Source organism: Cucumis melo, chromosome 3, assembly GCF_025177605.1.
Source record: "Cucumis melo cultivar AY chromosome 3, USDA_Cmelo_AY_1.0, whole genome shotgun sequence".
In the NCBI taxonomy this organism is placed as follows: domain Eukaryota; kingdom Viridiplantae; phylum Streptophyta; class Magnoliopsida; order Cucurbitales; family Cucurbitaceae; genus Cucumis; species Cucumis melo.
This window is the reverse complement of record NC_066859.1, coordinates 28033840-28050142: the sequence shown is the minus strand read 5'-3', so window position 1 is coordinate 28050142 and position 16303 is coordinate 28033840. Positions and strand designations below refer to the sequence as shown.

The 16303-nt window shown below is 33.7% G+C and overlaps 2 protein-coding genes across 3 annotated transcripts; one reads left to right on the top strand and one right to left on the bottom strand.

Annotated features, from left to right (window-relative positions):
• Positions 1 to 3200: 3200 nt before the first annotated feature.
• On the top strand, positions 3201 to 6744 carry LOC103488138 (uncharacterized). Of its 2 annotated transcripts, none has more exons than XM_008446726.3 (6): positions 3201 to 3882; positions 4946 to 5036; positions 5256 to 5410; positions 5504 to 5531; positions 5862 to 5970; positions 6399 to 6744. In XM_008446726.3, the coding sequence occupies exons 1-6, from the start codon at positions 3616 to 3618 to the stop codon at positions 6478 to 6480; spliced, it is 732 nt and encodes a 243-aa protein (XP_008444948.1). In that variant the 5' UTR covers positions 3201 to 3615; the 3' UTR covers positions 6481 to 6744. The 2 variants fall into 2 exon arrangements, with proteins under 2 accessions (XP_008444948.1, XP_008444950.1); XM_008446728.3 differs by having other exon boundaries at positions 3305 to 3882; positions 5259 to 5410.
• Positions 6745 to 8175: 1431 nt separating this feature from the next.
• On the bottom strand, positions 8176 to 15257 carry LOC103488137 (glucose-6-phosphate isomerase 1, chloroplastic). Its single transcript, XM_008446725.3, has 14 exons — positions 14537 to 15257; positions 13717 to 13839; positions 13155 to 13253; positions 12151 to 12234; positions 11146 to 11289; positions 11006 to 11071; positions 10710 to 10778; positions 10510 to 10617; positions 10050 to 10102; positions 9820 to 9958; positions 9535 to 9691; positions 9288 to 9366; positions 8482 to 8548; positions 8176 to 8394 (listed from the first exon to the last, which is right to left on the bottom strand). The coding sequence occupies exons 1-14, from the start codon at positions 15086 to 15088 to the stop codon at positions 8260 to 8262; spliced, it is 1875 nt and encodes a 624-aa protein (XP_008444947.1). The 5' UTR covers positions 15089 to 15257; the 3' UTR covers positions 8176 to 8259.
• Between the last annotated feature and the right edge of the window lie 1046 nt (positions 15258 to 16303).

Here is a 16303-nt window from a genome sequence, read left to right as displayed (position 1 = left end):
CGTTTCTTACTATAGCAATACACATTTTGTTGAGTTTAGAAGGAAATGAACGTTGAAACAAAGATGAGAATGTCTTTTGGTTCACATGAAAACTGACCTTTCATCCTCTTCACGATGAAACTCAATTCAAGTTTCTTTTGAATATTTGTTTGATTATTTGGATGAAGATTTTGACTCTATAAATCCAAAATTGTCACATACAATGTTGTAAATATTTTTACATAATTAAATGTATATGATCGAAAGATACCCATACATATTTCAATTTTGGATTAAGTAATTTTTTGGGATGCATAGATTTTTTAATCTACATCTAACGATTGTTAAGATACAATTCTGGAGTGGCTATGATTTCATTTTAATATTGTTAACAAAACTAAACTTCAACATGTCAATATTCATATGGGCATTCTTCAATTCACTTCGTACACTCACAAGCAAATTATACGTATGTTTGAAAATATAGGTTGTGGGACTTCAGACAATTGTATGATTTGTACGATGAGAAAGTATTTTGGGGTATTTTTGTTTCTTTTAATTTTATTTTTAAACATGATTATACATTTCAATTTACAATCAAGTATTGTTACCAATTGAAACGTTTTAACTATATTTTCACAATAAAAACTAAATTGACACATGTTGAAATTAAATCATCACGAACCAAAGTGCTACTCTTACAAAAGTTTAGGGATGTGACTGCCATACCTCTTCTATGGGATCACTTAGAATAAATAGTTTTTGAATCATCATTAGTCGTAAAGATGTGACTAGGCACCTACTAGAAAAAAAATATCGGTCAACTCAAATTCAGTTCGGAAGTGATCATTTGTGTATGGTAAAGGTGCTAGGGCACGTTAAAGCACCTGAAAACTGTTAGAATATTTGATCTATTATTATTTAATAAAAAACAAGGTCCACAAAATATTATTTTACTTTGTTTTTAATTATCTCACGTTTAAAAGCTCACATTTTAGAAATAAAGTGTGAAGTAATAATGATGAGTGACATACAAGCCATTAATAAACACATAAAATTATATTTTGGATTTACAAAGTAGTTTAACTATACCTTAAGAATATTCCAACGTCAATTTTTCATATATTTCATAAATTAAATTAAAAAAAAACGCTACTCGGTCTCATTTTTTTAATTAAAAAATAGTTATTGATTCGAAATTAAGAGTGTTAGTTTATGAAAATGGTTTCAAATTAAAAATTAGAAATCAGAAATTTTTCATATATTTATGGATTTTTAATAATAAACCCAAATGTTTCTCCTTTTTTTGCAACACTACTAATCCTCAAATTCAATTTCCTATTTTTAATATGTTTATCAATTTATTTAATCATAAGGTCTTTCCAAAAATATAATAAAGAGGAAAAATATTTATTTTGAAAAAATCATACAAGTCCACGATAGAAAATAACAAAAATATCCTACGCTCTAAAAAATTGCATAGTTTCGCAATAAAAAATAACAAAAATATCCTACACCTCTCATTTTTTTTAGTATAGATTTTGTAGTGTAGGTTTATTATTTAAGTTTTGATAGTCAAATCTACGATATTTATGAAAAAAATGTACATAAAAATTTCGTAGCTATATCCCAATCAAAATTAATACAAAAGTCAAACAAAAATATTAATACACAGATTGGGAGAGGGTTGAAAATGGTAAAAAAAATAACATTTTTTTAGAGAAAAAAAAACTTGATTTCCAATAATGTAAAAAAAATCTTCTCACCATTCTACAATTGAAATTAAAGAGGCATCCCCTTTAGGGAAAAATGATTTCCCATTCTCCTCCCAAAGGATTTTTTTTTAGGTCAAGAAGGATAACATGAAGAATATAGTGAACCCGGGCCTATTTTTCCTCAACTCGATCCAAATTTTATCTTTTCTAAATTTCAACCCAACCGTCATGGTAAGTCGGGTTGATCGGGTTATCGGATTTTTTTTCAAACAAAAAATTAAAGAGAGATAGAGTGGAAAGAAAAGAAAGGGAATGAGAAGATGGTAGAGAAAAGTTGAGAGATAGAGAGGTTAGAGAAAAAAAAGGGAGAGAAATAGAAAGGAAGAGTGTAATTAAATTTTTTTTTATGCCTTTTTTAATTGAAATATATTTTATTTATTTCTCAAGAGAATAATTTTCTAAAAAATCTTAAATTCAAAATAAAGGAAGCTATGATAAAACATCCAAAGAATATTATAATTGAGAAAATATATTAATAAAAATAAAAAATAAATTGAACAAAATACAATATCTACATAAATTAAAGGAAATTTTTTCATAAATATAAGTATATTTACGGTCTATTAACAAATGAAAATGAAAATACCATGAAAGTCCTTTTTTAAAAAATATGTTAGGTTTATCCTTGATTTTATTTTATTTTTATAGTATTTCTTCTCCTAAATTTTTTTTAATTATTAAATATAAAGAATCTGTTTTTGATTAGCAAAAATTTTCCAAATCTAAACTATTGTTTGAATAATCTTTAAAAAGATTGTCAAATATAAATTAAGACAAGAAATCTTAGTTCTTTTTAGTATTTTCTATCGTAGATTTAGTGATTTTTTTCGTTTTCAAAATTGTTTCAAGTAAATATTTTGTTATATTTTTCAAAATATCCCTAAATTAAAGTTAATTTTAATTTATATGGTTAAATTGTAAAATTGGTTTTTTATAATTCAAAAAAGTTGATATTGTTTTAAAGATTTTATTTTTCATCGATATTTTATTTTTGTTGTTGCATCAATTTACATTTGTAAAAATCTCACTAAAAAACGTCTCATGTCAATCAAGTAAGATAGATGTCTATCAATTACATATACTCGTAATTATCTTCTTATTTAACGAATGAATGTGAAACATTGATAGTATATTGCATTCAACAAAATTAACATTCCGTGGTCGATAATAAAATAGTCTCTAACATCTATAGTATATTATTGCTCTTGATTAATATTGTATCTGTTTAATTAAGAAAAAAATGACGGAATCTTTGTTAAATATTTTAAAAAATAAAATAAAAAATTCGACAATGATTATTTTAAACTTTTTTTTTTTTTTTAAATATTTAGTTAGGATCCCAAATTGTTTAGAGTTTTGAAATTAGATTCCAAATATAACTAAAAACACGAGGAAAAACAACAATATCTAAGAAGAAGCAATTTTCATGAAATATTGAACAACAATTACTAATCTCAAAATTTCGAAAGTAAAAAATCAATTCCGAAAGAAGGAACAATAATAATTAAGAAAGCCTAATAGATATATAGATTTATTTGGAAGGTTGGATTAAGGTAAAATAAAAGCCACCAAGATCCACGGGTAGCAGGAAAAAGGCTAGAAATTCTGACGCTTGACGGAAGAGCATATCGACTGGACAAAAGCAAGAATAATTCGCATTCCGCAACACAACACCGAATTAAGAAGAAACCAAACCCAGATGAACCTGCCCATTCCCAATTCAACCTTAATCAAATCTTAGATTTAGTGCTAAAAAGACCCAGAATTTCTAAATCAGACGGGGAACAAGACGATCCCCATGGCTTTGAATCAAACCAACAATCGTCTTTGAAGATCGAACCGAGCTCCTTCACCCCGGACCATGGAGCTTCAGGTGTCCAAACCCTCCTCGGACTTCGTCGATAATAGTAAGAGGAAGAATTTGGAGGGCCCAACTGGTGATCGGGTTCGTGTGAAGAAGAAGACTTTGCAGGCTGTGCTGGAGCAGTGTCAGAGAGCTCTTGAATCGCTAAATGATTCCAACGCTGACGATGAAAACGAGGGAAATGATGTGGATGAAGGTCAAGATGAAGATGTTCGGGGAGGGGAGGGTTCTGGGTCTGTGCCCCGTGACCGGGAAGCCGACGAGGTATGGGGCTTTTCTATGATTCTATAATTTTTGTAGTTTTGGGGATTCTTAGCTCAGAATTATTGTATTGTATCTGGGTTTGGATAATTTAGCACATAATTGCGGCTGCTTTTTAATTGGGAATTCTTGCCTGAAAGTTTGGCTTGATTGCTGGGGTATCTGATTTAGAAGAACCTAGCATCGTGATTGTGAAGATGCTACGTGACTTAAATGGTCTCTAAAAACAGGAACTTCAGTCCGTTTCTCCTTTTTTTTTTTTTTTTTTTTTTTGCACTGCTCTGTGAGATTGAGTAAAGTATGAGATAAACTACCGCTGATTTTGATATATTAGCTTATGGTAGTTTCTCATCTGCTATTGAATTGGAGTAACTTTCTATGGATGCCTCCACAATTGAAGTGGCACTTTTTCTGGTTCAGCTTCAGGATGCTTTAGTGTTATAGAGTGCTGAGTATAGGATGTAAGATTGATTTGAAATTGTCTTCAACGATTGGGTTGTAGTTGCCTGGAAGCAATTCGTAATGAAAAATCTTTTATGTTCGTCTTCTTTATTTCTTTAGGATCTGTTTGTTTCCTGTTCCATTGAAGTTTTTTGTGTATTCTATCAGTGATGGAACTGGTCACGTTGAGGGCACTAATTTGCATTTTTCTTGGAAGTCCAATCGACAGCAACTCGCTAAATATAGCTTATTTAGAGAAAATGTGAAATACAACAACTGCTTAAGGTGTTTTTTGTGTATATTAGAAACGTTTGTCAATTCAAGTAATATCATTCATTTTGAGAGAACGTGAAATACAACAACCTCTTAAGGCCTTATTTCTGAAAAGTGGTAACTAGGATTCTCCATCCATTCAGTCCTGTCACTGAAATAGATGGAAGTTTGATGGCAATTGCTAAGAATATGTTCCTTTTCCCTTAAATACCGTCTATGTAAATTCTTGGATGGAGGTAGATGCCTGAAATTCTTTTTACATAGGCTGTTTTGTTTCATTTGTGGAATTTGAATCTATTTGTACTTTAAATATTATGATCCGTGGCAATAACTTGAAGACACTTTTCTGCAGTTGTGTGATCTTCTTAAATCTAAAGTTGAACATCGTGACTTTCTTGAAAAGCTCGAGGATGCTCAAGCATCAGTTCCACAAAATACATTTGGTATGTCTTCAGATCAGTCCTTAATCGTGGGCTTATCAGGGAATTCCAAACAAGAAGATTATACAGTTTATACAGTTTATACTCTTGAAAATGGATATTTAGATTTTACTGGACCATATAATTTGTGATAAATGTATTTTCTTTACTTATGGCATGATTGGTGAATTATTACTATTCATTTCATTTTATTTTTATTTCGTCTTTTCTTTGTAATGGTAGAAGAATGTAGTTCTTGGGATTTGGTCAGTGACGTTGATCTCTGGGAAAGTGATGCTCTTGATCAAGAAGGTTATGTCGTTGTGAAGCAAGAGGATATAGTTGATGGTATTGCTTGTTTCATGGCTGCATACTTATTGTCCTTAAAGGAAACCAAGGTACACTCAGAATGGCTCTCTTTCTATGATCCTACATTCTACATTTTTATGATCCTACATTCTACATTTTCATTGGTTCTCATTGTCTTGCAGGAATTGTCACCTAACCAACTTCAGAATGGTGAGTCTTGCCGCATTTTCTTGTTGGCATGATGGTTTTAGATTTCAGTAGATCCCAATCAATGTTGCAGAGCTCAGTAACGTGGGCTTTCCACCCTAAAGGGGGCATTGAAATGGTTGAAAGCTGCTTCAACCCATTGGGTAGGGCATCTGGAGATTGTCCATCAGCCCGCCCGTTCCAAGTAGATCCCAACCTATGTTGTGGGTGAAAATGTTCAGAGGGTCTTCGTCGAATTTTTATCAAATATTTTATACTCTTTTCACGTTGGAGTTCAGATTATTGCTTTAAGCATCTTGGTTCTGGTCTAATAAGATCTTGAATCTCATGCAGCCCTTTGCAAAACATTCTCAGTGAAGAAGAGAAAAGGAAAACTCAGGAAGGCATGGGATGGAAGCAAGGTCATTTATAATGTGGCATCTTGGGGAGCTACTGCAGTTGGGTATGTTAATTAACTGATTTGACTGAATAGTATCATATAAAAAAAATTCTTGCATTTAGCACTCAATAACTCTTCATTTTATATACCACTAAGACGATCAAATCAATGTTGTTTGATGTGTTCCCTTCAACCGTTTTTGATTTATTTTAGTACAACAAAAGCAGAATCGGAAGATTCAAACCTGTAAACTCAAGGAAAGTGATAGATACTATTTGCCATCAAGTTATGTTCATCTTGAAAGATCTTGATATTGTTTACATCAAGTGGTCCTTGAATTTCTTTGTTTCAAATATTCATGTTCTTACTAAAGGGTTCTTATTTTTGCCTTGTGTTCATAACCAATTAGCTTAATATTTTGAATATCCTCCTTTGAAACTGAAAAAGTGCAATTATTTTCTTTTTCTGATATTTGCAACTGATATGCACAGGATATACCAGAACCCCGTGATTCTAAATGCTGCTTCTAAAGCCTTCTGGACCTCATGCCAAGTAATATCAAAGCTTCTCTAGTATACTCTGCCTTTCCCATTGTAAATATGCTTTGCTCAAATGCATTGTCTGGAAAAAAAGATCGTTGTTCTTTGGGTTTTATTCTTTCATGCCTCAGGTTGATTTTTTTCTTGAAGAACACACTCTTGTAAATATCTATTTCTTCTGTTAGGATATTGCCATTTGAATGAAAATTTATGTATTTATGGTAGCAACTATTATTTGTAATTGAACCCTGTTTTCCCACATGGAAGCAAGCACCGCAATATATTATGATTTGATAGAGATTCTATGGTTTACAAATTAAGATTGTGTTATGTGCTTTCTGCTATGTGTGAAGTTTCCATTGCTTGTTTGGATGCTATTTTAGGACTTCTCTTGCAACCACAAAAATTGTCTACAATTTTTTATGAAACTAATTTCATTATTTTTTAGGAAAAAGAGAATAATTTTCTCATTTTTCATATTTGGTACTCTTGTGAAAAGATTCTGCCACATGTGCCAGGACTTTGTAAGTTGTAACTGACTTCAACTTGGATGGTCCAATATTATGATGCCGATAGTTTCATGTGAGGGGGTAGAATTTTCGGTAGTATTATATATATATAAATAGTTATATATGTATCTGTAATTAATCGATCCTACGGTTTAAATTTGAGTTTTATGACAGATTTTAGACTTTATATTTTGTTTTTTATTATATAAAAAATTAAAATTAAAAAATTAGTAATATTTTAATATAAATATTTATATTAGAAATCTTATTTAAAAATTAAGATGGTAGCAGCGAATGTGGAATCACGGTGAATTAGGGATTTGGTGGATTAAAAAGTTAAATGTAGATTAATATCAGTGAGGTTTTAGATTAGTGAAATGGTAAAATGTGTTGGTAATTGAGGTTTGTGATTCAAATATATTCCCAACTAAAAAAAATGCTATAAATTTATAGAGCCGATAAGAGTTTTGTTGACTATTATTACTACAATAATATTTAAAACATTAATTTAATTCAACTTTGTATGCCTAAGAATTAGAGATGAACCGTATACGGAATTGGAAGCACTAAAAGAAATGAACAGAGGAAATGCAAATATCTTGTGTGAGAGACATAGAAAGAAAACAAGAAGGGATTTTGTCGTCATTGGTAAGTGCATGGGGATGTTTCATGTCATGTCTGGCCTTGGTCTTTTTGGTTTTTAACGCCCATTTTTCCAAAACAAAATTAAACATTGCGTTGTGACAAGTTGGATTTTTAAGACAATGATGTAGTATTTGACATGTTCTTAACAATGGTCTGATTTTGTTCTCTAATGATATCCGAAATTATGTCTTTGTTTTCTAATGATATCCAAAATTATTTATTTTGCTCGGATAAAATTGTTGAATTTAGAAACAGTGTTTTTTTTTTAACTACTCTTTTTATAAAGATAAATATTAGAAAATGTAAGTAGTAGAGAAAATAGAAGATTGAAAACTAAATAGTCATATTACAAAAAATAAAATAAAATAAATAAGGGAGGACCTTGTCTAAGATAATAAGTATTCCAACTAGAGCTATTTGCCAGTCGTGTTGGCCTTATATTCTTGAAGCCAAGATATTTATTTCATTATTTGTATCAAGAAGAAACGAGTATTTGATATTGGGGCAAAAATAAAAAGCTCTTCATAAGATTATTTGAGATAATTCCAGAGATATAAAACTCTGAAAGCCTGAAGTGACACGAATAGCAAAAGTACTTTCAATTTTATTAAGAGATCCAAACAGCATGAGATATAGGAACAATTACTGCTGTTTTTAGGCTAAGCATACAGATCATCAACATTACACTCTCCAAGGAATACCTTAATGCTGCGAGGTGAGCCACAAGTGCCTTCAGCAATCAGTGCTCTATCATTGGCGGCCATGTGAGCAATAATCTTGTAAATCATTTCGATCTGTAGCAGTAACACAAATGAGCTAGTAGTCAGCAAAGAATATATGTTGTTCGAAAAGTTCATAAAATGAGTATAGGGACTACTTACATCCTCAGGAGCATGACAACGTTCAGCTACTTCATCAAGTGTCAATGGTTCCACAGGTTCTTTACAGCTGTGAGAGAGAGAGAGAGAGAGAGAGAGAGAGAGAGAGAGAGAGAGAGAGAGAGAGGATGAGACAGAGAGAAAGAGAATCCCAATTATCACAGAGAAGGCTTAAAAATTTCGTGCAGGGGTAGTGTAGCCGATGCGGAAACATGGAGAGACTAGGCCGATCAGGAAGTTGCCTAGCGAACACTATAGAGGGGGGTGTTTCCAAAAATTGCGTATGGTATTTTCAAAATTGCTACTAAAAATGGCTTGCCTAAGGATCTATTAGACCTCCAATCTAGAAGGTATATTCAATAAAATAACGGGAAAAAAGAAATTGTGGCTAACTTTTAGAGTATTTTCTATTGAAGTGTTGTTTAGGTGGGAGTTACAGCTCCTTTAGCCAGTCCTGTTAGCTTTGGTTGATTCTTGTGTTTTTACTCAGAGTAGGAAAAGATTGTATTTCGTGTGGTTTTTGAATGTTTCTGGTTTATTTTTGAATGTTTGTTGAGTATAGCAACCGTGGAGGTAGGGGCTTGAACCTTCGACTTCTAAAATACCTAAATAGAAGGTCCAACTTCTAAAATAGGTCATGCAAATTATTATTAAGCTAAGTTCATTTTGGCAAGATCTCTCGAATTGTTAACTTCTAGTGTTAAATTTTCTTGTGAAATTAGTGGAATTGACGGGGATTTCTATCAGGATCTTATTTCAAAAAATGATTGCAGTGCATGAAAAAATCTGGGTCCTTTAAGCAGATATACCTGGCCTCATTAAGTACTGCCAAGACACGCTTTTGGAGAGCAAGCACTTCCCCTGCAGCTTTCTTCCCAGCTTCCACACCTGAGATAGCATTTGATCAATACAAAAGCAGAGCTGAGGTGAGGATGGTTATCCAATCAATCTTGCAAAGTTCATTTTCGTTTTAAGAAGCCAAAATGAAGGCACATGAAAACAAAAACATTAGAAGAGAAAAGATTGAATGTTATGATAAAGAAATAATGTATTTACCAGGTTGATGGTATGCATTAATGTTGATAATGCTGGCATATAATCCAACAGCTCTTTCATAGAGTGCTACCATTGCGCCTACGGATCTTGGAGTCACTTCTTGAACAGTGACTGAGATGGATTCCCTATCATTAGCATAGAGTGCAGATCTTGTTCCCTGAACAAGCCTCAAACAATTAACGGGTGCAAAAATTGAAGTATTTTGAGAGGCCAAAACAATTGGACTAAACATTTGTTATAGAAGCAAGATAATAGTAAAGCTAGGATGCCTTATGTAAACCTAACCTGTAGCATACCAAAAAGGTAGTCACCACATGTAACACCTGGCTCAAGCTCCCAGTCATGACCAGGGGGTCTATCACGCAGCACTTCGATAAATGTCACGAAGAAATTATGCACGCCTTCTCTCAGTTGTTGAATATAGCTGTATAAAGTAATGTGCATTAGGCGGATACACCTTACCGTGGTTTTCATTACAAGGTATATAAATTCCAACAACTAGTATGAAATCTTACGCATGTTGATCTGTACTCCCTTTGTTTCCATATACTGTAAGCCCCTGATTAACCTGTGGAAAGAAGTGAATTTAGTAAACTATATTGTTACAAAGCATCTTTTATATTAATAATCATTTAGGATGGTTTACAGCAACAACGGAATAGTATGATTGTAAATCTTTTATATTCACGGCAATGAAAGCATATCCAATGATTGCAAAGGTTGATTGTGAAACATATATCAAGTGTGTCCAAAATTCCTACAAACCCTTCTCAATATGATTTTGTTATCGTGGAAAAAAAATCAAATTTCCTCCCCGTTGGTATCAACTGTGCTATGGGGTTTCAGGCAGGTAATAGTTTTAAAAAAATTTATTTTGACAAGAAACAAATGGGGGTAGTTTTTGTATCTTTCTGATTTTCTCTCATTTGATAAACAAGAATAAAAAACAATAATCTTCCTAAATGTTGCAGATACCCGATTTCCATCAAGGTCAAACTCTTTTCCAAGGGATTCCATGACCAGTTGCTGCAAATAACGACTAAACAATAGCAGACTGTCCTTGTATGGAAGAACAACCATATCCTGAAGAAAGCAAACAGGAATAAATTAACTATGGTTAAATAGTAGCAACAAGTTTCAAGACTATAGAATAAAGAGGCAAGCTTGTCAATTACCTTAGATCCTACCCCATCAGAAGCCCAATACCAGCACAAAGCAAGTAATGCAGCAGGATTATTTCTAATCTGAACAACAGATGATGCAACATAAGTGTGTTATTATTTGATTACGAAGAGAAAGCAGATAGGTTCAAATGTAAAATAAAGTGAAAAACGAAAACTGGGGAAGTAGAACCATCAAGAAACAACCACCAAAGAATAAGAATAAGAAACTAAAACAGATCACAGAACAAGACTACTGCATGCAAGGTACAGTATTAAAAATTTATTAAAAATTAAGGAATTTTTCTCACCTCAGTTGATCTAGTTGCATCATCCATCAAAGCAGCACCAGCAAGCATTTCTCGAATGTCAATTCCCTGTTGCAAGTTTCACTTGTAAGGACAACCCAAAAGATGGAAGTCGTGGGTTTAAATGCTTAACAGGCACCAACCTGAAGTGCAGCTGGAAGAAGACCAACAGCAGACATTTCTGATGTTCTACCACCCACCCAATCAAACATTGGGAACCTGGCTAACCAACCCTCAATCCTTGCAGTGTTATCCAGCAATGAATTTTCTTGTGTTACCGCAACACCCTAGGTAAAAGACCACGTATTGGGTCATTATTGAAAGCTTATACTATAGAAAGTAAAACCATCTCTATTATATAAGACTAAAAGAACTTGAAAGAAATTATTAAAATTAATTTTTCAACAAAAAATCAAAACAAACCAACTTTTTCTTAGTACAATAAGGGCTGGAGGATTCGACCTACCGACTTCGTGATTAATAACACATACATGTGCCAGTTGAATTCCACTATTCTTGGCAACAAAAGACTAATTTGAAGACCTTCCTTTAGAAATTATATTTTTGGTCATGCCTCGAATAGTAAAATTAAGCAAATGGAACATCAATAGAAAAGATAATGAAAACAAAGGAGCCAAGAAAAGATAATGAAAACAAAGGAGCCAAGAAATATATCTTCGGAGCTAATTTTACTTCCAGACATTTGACCAAATTTTCAATCTAGACAGCTGTCAACGCCTGAAACTCAAAAATGAAGTGTTTGAAATGAAGGAAAAATGATTTTAGACAAGCTCTACGAGAATGCACTGAAATTTCGCAAATTAATTTCCTGAAGCACTAGATGATTACAAAAAGAAGATGGAAAGCTTAGTTCTTGTTTCAAAAGAAGCACAAGATGATTAGGCTTGAGCAAGGAAATGCAAAGAAACTTGTTTTAAAAATTTGTTGGAGATACAAAGATGCAATATATCTATTTAACATCAGAGAATGCAAGACTTGCGAGTTGATTTACTTCCAAACAGGTTGTGCAGTATGTTATCATGATCTATAATTACAAATTAGAAATTAACACACGAGAGAATCTCTGGAACACTCAGAAAAGGAATAAAAAACTAATACTAGCAGAAAGAAAAACCTGAGATCAAAACCTGTTTTGCAAAATCCAAGCCAGCTTCACGAAAAGCCTTCTGTACTTCCAATAAACCATTTCTAGTTTCAGGAGTGCCTCCACTCTGAGAACAAGGAAAATGAGCATTAAAATGGCAGTATATCCTATAATGTGCAACTATATTTCAAGGTGAAAATTATGGGGACGAAACTATGGGGAGCCTTTCCACCCACCTATGGGGTAAGCCTAATTGGTGAAAAGGGGTGGCCTCCAGAGAGATGGGCCCAAACAAAATAAGCTTGGAGAGTACACTCTAAGACTTGGTCCTGAGTGATTTATAGAAATAAATTGGTCTCTCTCACATCAGCTTCCGTTATGTGATGATTGATTTATCTATCCTATATAAATTGGAACCAGCACTAAAGGTCCAAGGTCCAAGCCCTCGGATGCACTTTGGAAGGGTACTCTTCTGAAGAGACAATAAGGGTGTACCCAAATGGGTTCATGTTCTAAAATGACAGCCGAAATGGAGTAAGTTTAAAGTGTGTGCTCACCCTTAGGCTGGTTCAGGGGAATAACTAATATATTACAATGGATTAACCCTCACCTATTGGTTGTGGCTTTTGGAAGAATTAGTTTATTTATTTTGCAATAATACAACAAGGCTTCAATTTTTTTTTATATCCATTAGTGTCCAAGCCAGCTTACACGCACCTTGACTAATCTTACGGGACAACCCGTCTGACCCTACAACATTTGGGTGTCAAGAAAATTCGTAGGAAATTAATTCCTAGGTAGATGGCAACCATGGATTGAACCCATGACTTCTTAGTTAGTTATTGAGACTATGTCTCTTTTTTTACCACTAGGTCAACTCATGATGGTTACAAGGCTTCAATTATTTAAACATGGTCCATGGATTTTTCTATATGGAGTCTTGCCTTGCAGTTTAACTCTATTAGTAGCTATTTAAGTTGATATTGGTCTCTTCCCCAAACATTGCTTACAACATGAAAGAAAGGTAGAAGAGAAAATATTGCTGACCTTCGAGATCACTATTACAAGAGTAGTTTCCAATTCCTGTCCTAGTTGTGCAATCTGATGATCAATTCCTGCTGGGTCTGTATTGTCAATAAATCTTATCTGCCATAAAGATGAAGAAACAAAAAAGAAATTTAATATTACAGGACAAAATAAATTGCTTTTATTAAACGGAAGTAGGTATCTTCTGTATTTTATATTAGATACAAAATTCAACATAATTGCTAGTCATCACAAGAACAATAGTGTTGAGAAAGATCCTCAGCAGCATACTTTTCTAGTAAGTGACAACTAGTAAATCCTTTAAAATCCCCTAACCGATAGCATGCTAGATATCAGTTGCTCCTCCTAGCATTTAATTTACACTAGAGAGGTTCCTCAGCAATCAATAGGATGTCTTGTCCCAATTAAGTATCTCTAATCAATTTTTTTTAAGAAAAAACATTTCTTCCCTTGATTAGAAACCTAGAAATGGTTGCTACCCCGGCGAAATAATGACCTAGTATGTGCAAGGTAGTGAAGTTAAAGATGAAGCAAAATCATTACCAATAATCAAGTCAAATACCTTAAGTGGAGGGTTGTCTGGCGCCAATGCCTCAGCCACAAACTGCGGGCCAAGAGCTGATCCACCTATCCCAACAGAAAGTATCTGGGTAAAACGGCCCTCGGGAGAAGATGGGGGCTTAATCTGCATTGTGCATTGTGAAGGGAATCAATATATCCGGCAAGGGGAAACACAGTAAACAAGACAAACAATGCTTTAAATGTCCTTTAGGGTGTGTTTGGTTTAACTTTTCAAGTGTTTGATTTTGAAAATAAGTCAATTTAGGGGTGAAAAATTGAACAATTTGGCAACCACTTAAAATAGGTTTTGAAACATTTTCAAAGTTTATTTCAAGCATTTTGTTGCAAAAGAATTGAAATATAAATGACTTTTCTTAAACACTTTTTTCTATAGTCAATCCAAACAAACTCATACTCTAGAAGCAAAGAATTTAACATATATACGGCTAGATATCTCAAATCAAATTATCCTGTTTCCCTGAATCCCTTCTACCCTTCGACTCAATCAAACTGGCAATGCACACTTCTTCAATCCAACTCGTAATTACAAATATTAATTTAAGAACACTGGAGCTGTTTATTTAACATTTAAAGAGTTTGATCTCCAACTCTAGTTACGTTATCTAAAAGGTGTTGCTACTCGAACGACTTTTTAGCAACTTCCCATTGACATTACTCGCAAATCTTGGTATCTCCCAATACCAACCTATTAATATAGTGCATTGTAGGTTTAGTTGAAGAACCATAAAGCATAGCTCAGCAAGGAAAGAAAAAAAACATCCTAAAAAGGTTAAAGGGGAACAAATGCCATGAAAACTCACCTTACCACTGATGATATCGTCTGCGAATTTACACACAGCATCAAGAGTATTATTAATCTGCGACTTCAAAAACGAGTTAGGTGCAAGCTCAGAGTTCCTCAACCAATAATGCCCAACCATCCGTTTCTCATCTGGATTAGCAATCGCACCTTTCTCAAGCGCCTCCATATCCTTGAACGCCTTTTGAAACCGAGGCTCCATCTCCGCTAGAAACTCATCCGAGAACCCAATCCGACTTACATCCAAAAACAACCCAAGTTCCTTATGCTGATAAAGCCAGTCAACGTATCTACTCCAAAGTGCACGAGGATCTTTCTCTAAACCCTTCTTCTTCCCCTTGTTAAAACCTCCATCAGCAGCTGACAATTCAACTGAGATCTCTTTAGCAACTGAGTGAGCAGTACCAGAACCCAATCTACCGTCATTGAGCTTGGCACGAACCGGAAACGAGATTGAATCTTTGCGTAATGACCCAGTAGGTCCAAGAAAAAGGGTCTTGGTTTGAGGTTTCAAAGACGGAGAAGAAGAACAAATGCCGGAAATGGAAGCCATGGAAAGAGATGAAGGAGTTGATTGTGAAGATGGGTTGATTACAAATATTGGTCTCGATTGAATGTTTGGATCATTCCATTTGGGTCTGTACCAAATGAATGAGAGTGAAGAAACTTAAGAGAAAGAGAGTGTAATGGCAATGGAATGAGGTTTTTAAGTTGGTTGGGTTCGCATGGTGTGCTTGTGCGGGCGGCGGTGTAAAAGCCTCACACGTTAACTCGTTCCCATTTGGCAAGTTGATTAAATCACTATAGTGCCCCTAACTTTGTTCGTAATATTACGAAATTGCCATCAATTTCGAATATTCCCTTTCAAACTGCCAACTGTCGTGCGGACCGTTCCGTTTCGGACACCTGACGCTGTTTTCGCTATGGGATATTTCGCGGGACGTCTATTTTTCATCTTCTTTCAATTCTTTTCCCTTTCTATCTCCAAATTTCATGAGTTTTCCTATATTTGTCTTTCCAAATTTAAACGCGGGTTCAATGTAAAAAGCAAAAAAAAAAAAAAAAAAAAAAAAAAAAAGGAAAAATTGCATGGTGGTGTAAGAGTAATTCAAGTACTAAAAAAGAAAAGAAGTACAAAGTAAATTTTCGTATTGGTAGATTGTAAATTGGTCAAACAAATACTTGTCAAATCAATTTGATTAATTTTAAATCACAAAGCAAAATACAAATTAGGTACCAACACATGCAACAAAAATGTTTGAAGAATTTTATATATATATATATATATATTGCCTCGATTATTTAATTAGTAAATTAAGAATTAAACTAATGAGTGGAGAAATGGCCAAATTGGCCCTTGACTCTTGGCCCTTCTAGACGTCCCACCCCATCGCCACCTTGCGCAGCCGCCAAAGGTCGCTCTAATTACGACGATTTCAACAATATAGCAATAGATATAAAAAGAAAAGAAAAACCGCCCACAAGTTTACTTCACTCGTATTTTTGTTATATTTGTAAAGTTTTTTATGATTCTGTATATTTAAACGTAATATTTATTTACACTGTTTCCAATGTTGACGAAATTTTGAGAAAAAAAGTTAATTTCGTTTTTCATCCAATTAAAGTGAACCCAGACTTGGAAAAATTTAAAACGAAATTTAAGTATCTGGGGATAAATTTTGTTTTCCTTGGTTTTGACTGGTTACCAAAGAAACGAAAAGAAAATCGAGAAAGCGAAATGGAAGAGGTGGCGAGAGAGGTCGAAGTA

Coding starts and splice junctions, on each gene's coding strand:
- LOC103488138 (XM_008446726.3), top strand. CDS start 3,616: ATGGAGCTTCAGGTGTCCAAACCCTCCTCGGACTTCGTCGATAATAGT. Junction 5,037..5,255: donor AGTTCCACAAAATACATTTG/GTATGTCTTCAG, acceptor TTGTAATGGTAG/AAGAATGTAGTTCTTGGGAT. Junction 5,411..5,503: donor TGTCCTTAAAGGAAACCAAG/GTACACTCAGAA, acceptor ATTGTCTTGCAG/GAATTGTCACCTAACCAACT.
- LOC103488137 (XM_008446725.3), bottom strand. CDS start 15,088: ATGGCTTCCATTTCCGGCATTTGTTCTTCTTCTCCGTCTTTGAAACCT. Junction 9,959..10,049: donor GGGAGTACAGATCAACATGC/GTAAGATTTCAT, acceptor TACTTTATACAG/CTATATTCAACAACTGAGAG. Junction 9,367..9,534: donor TAATGCATACCATCAACCTG/GTAAATACATTA, acceptor ATGCTATCTCAG/GTGTGGAAGCTGGGAAGAAA.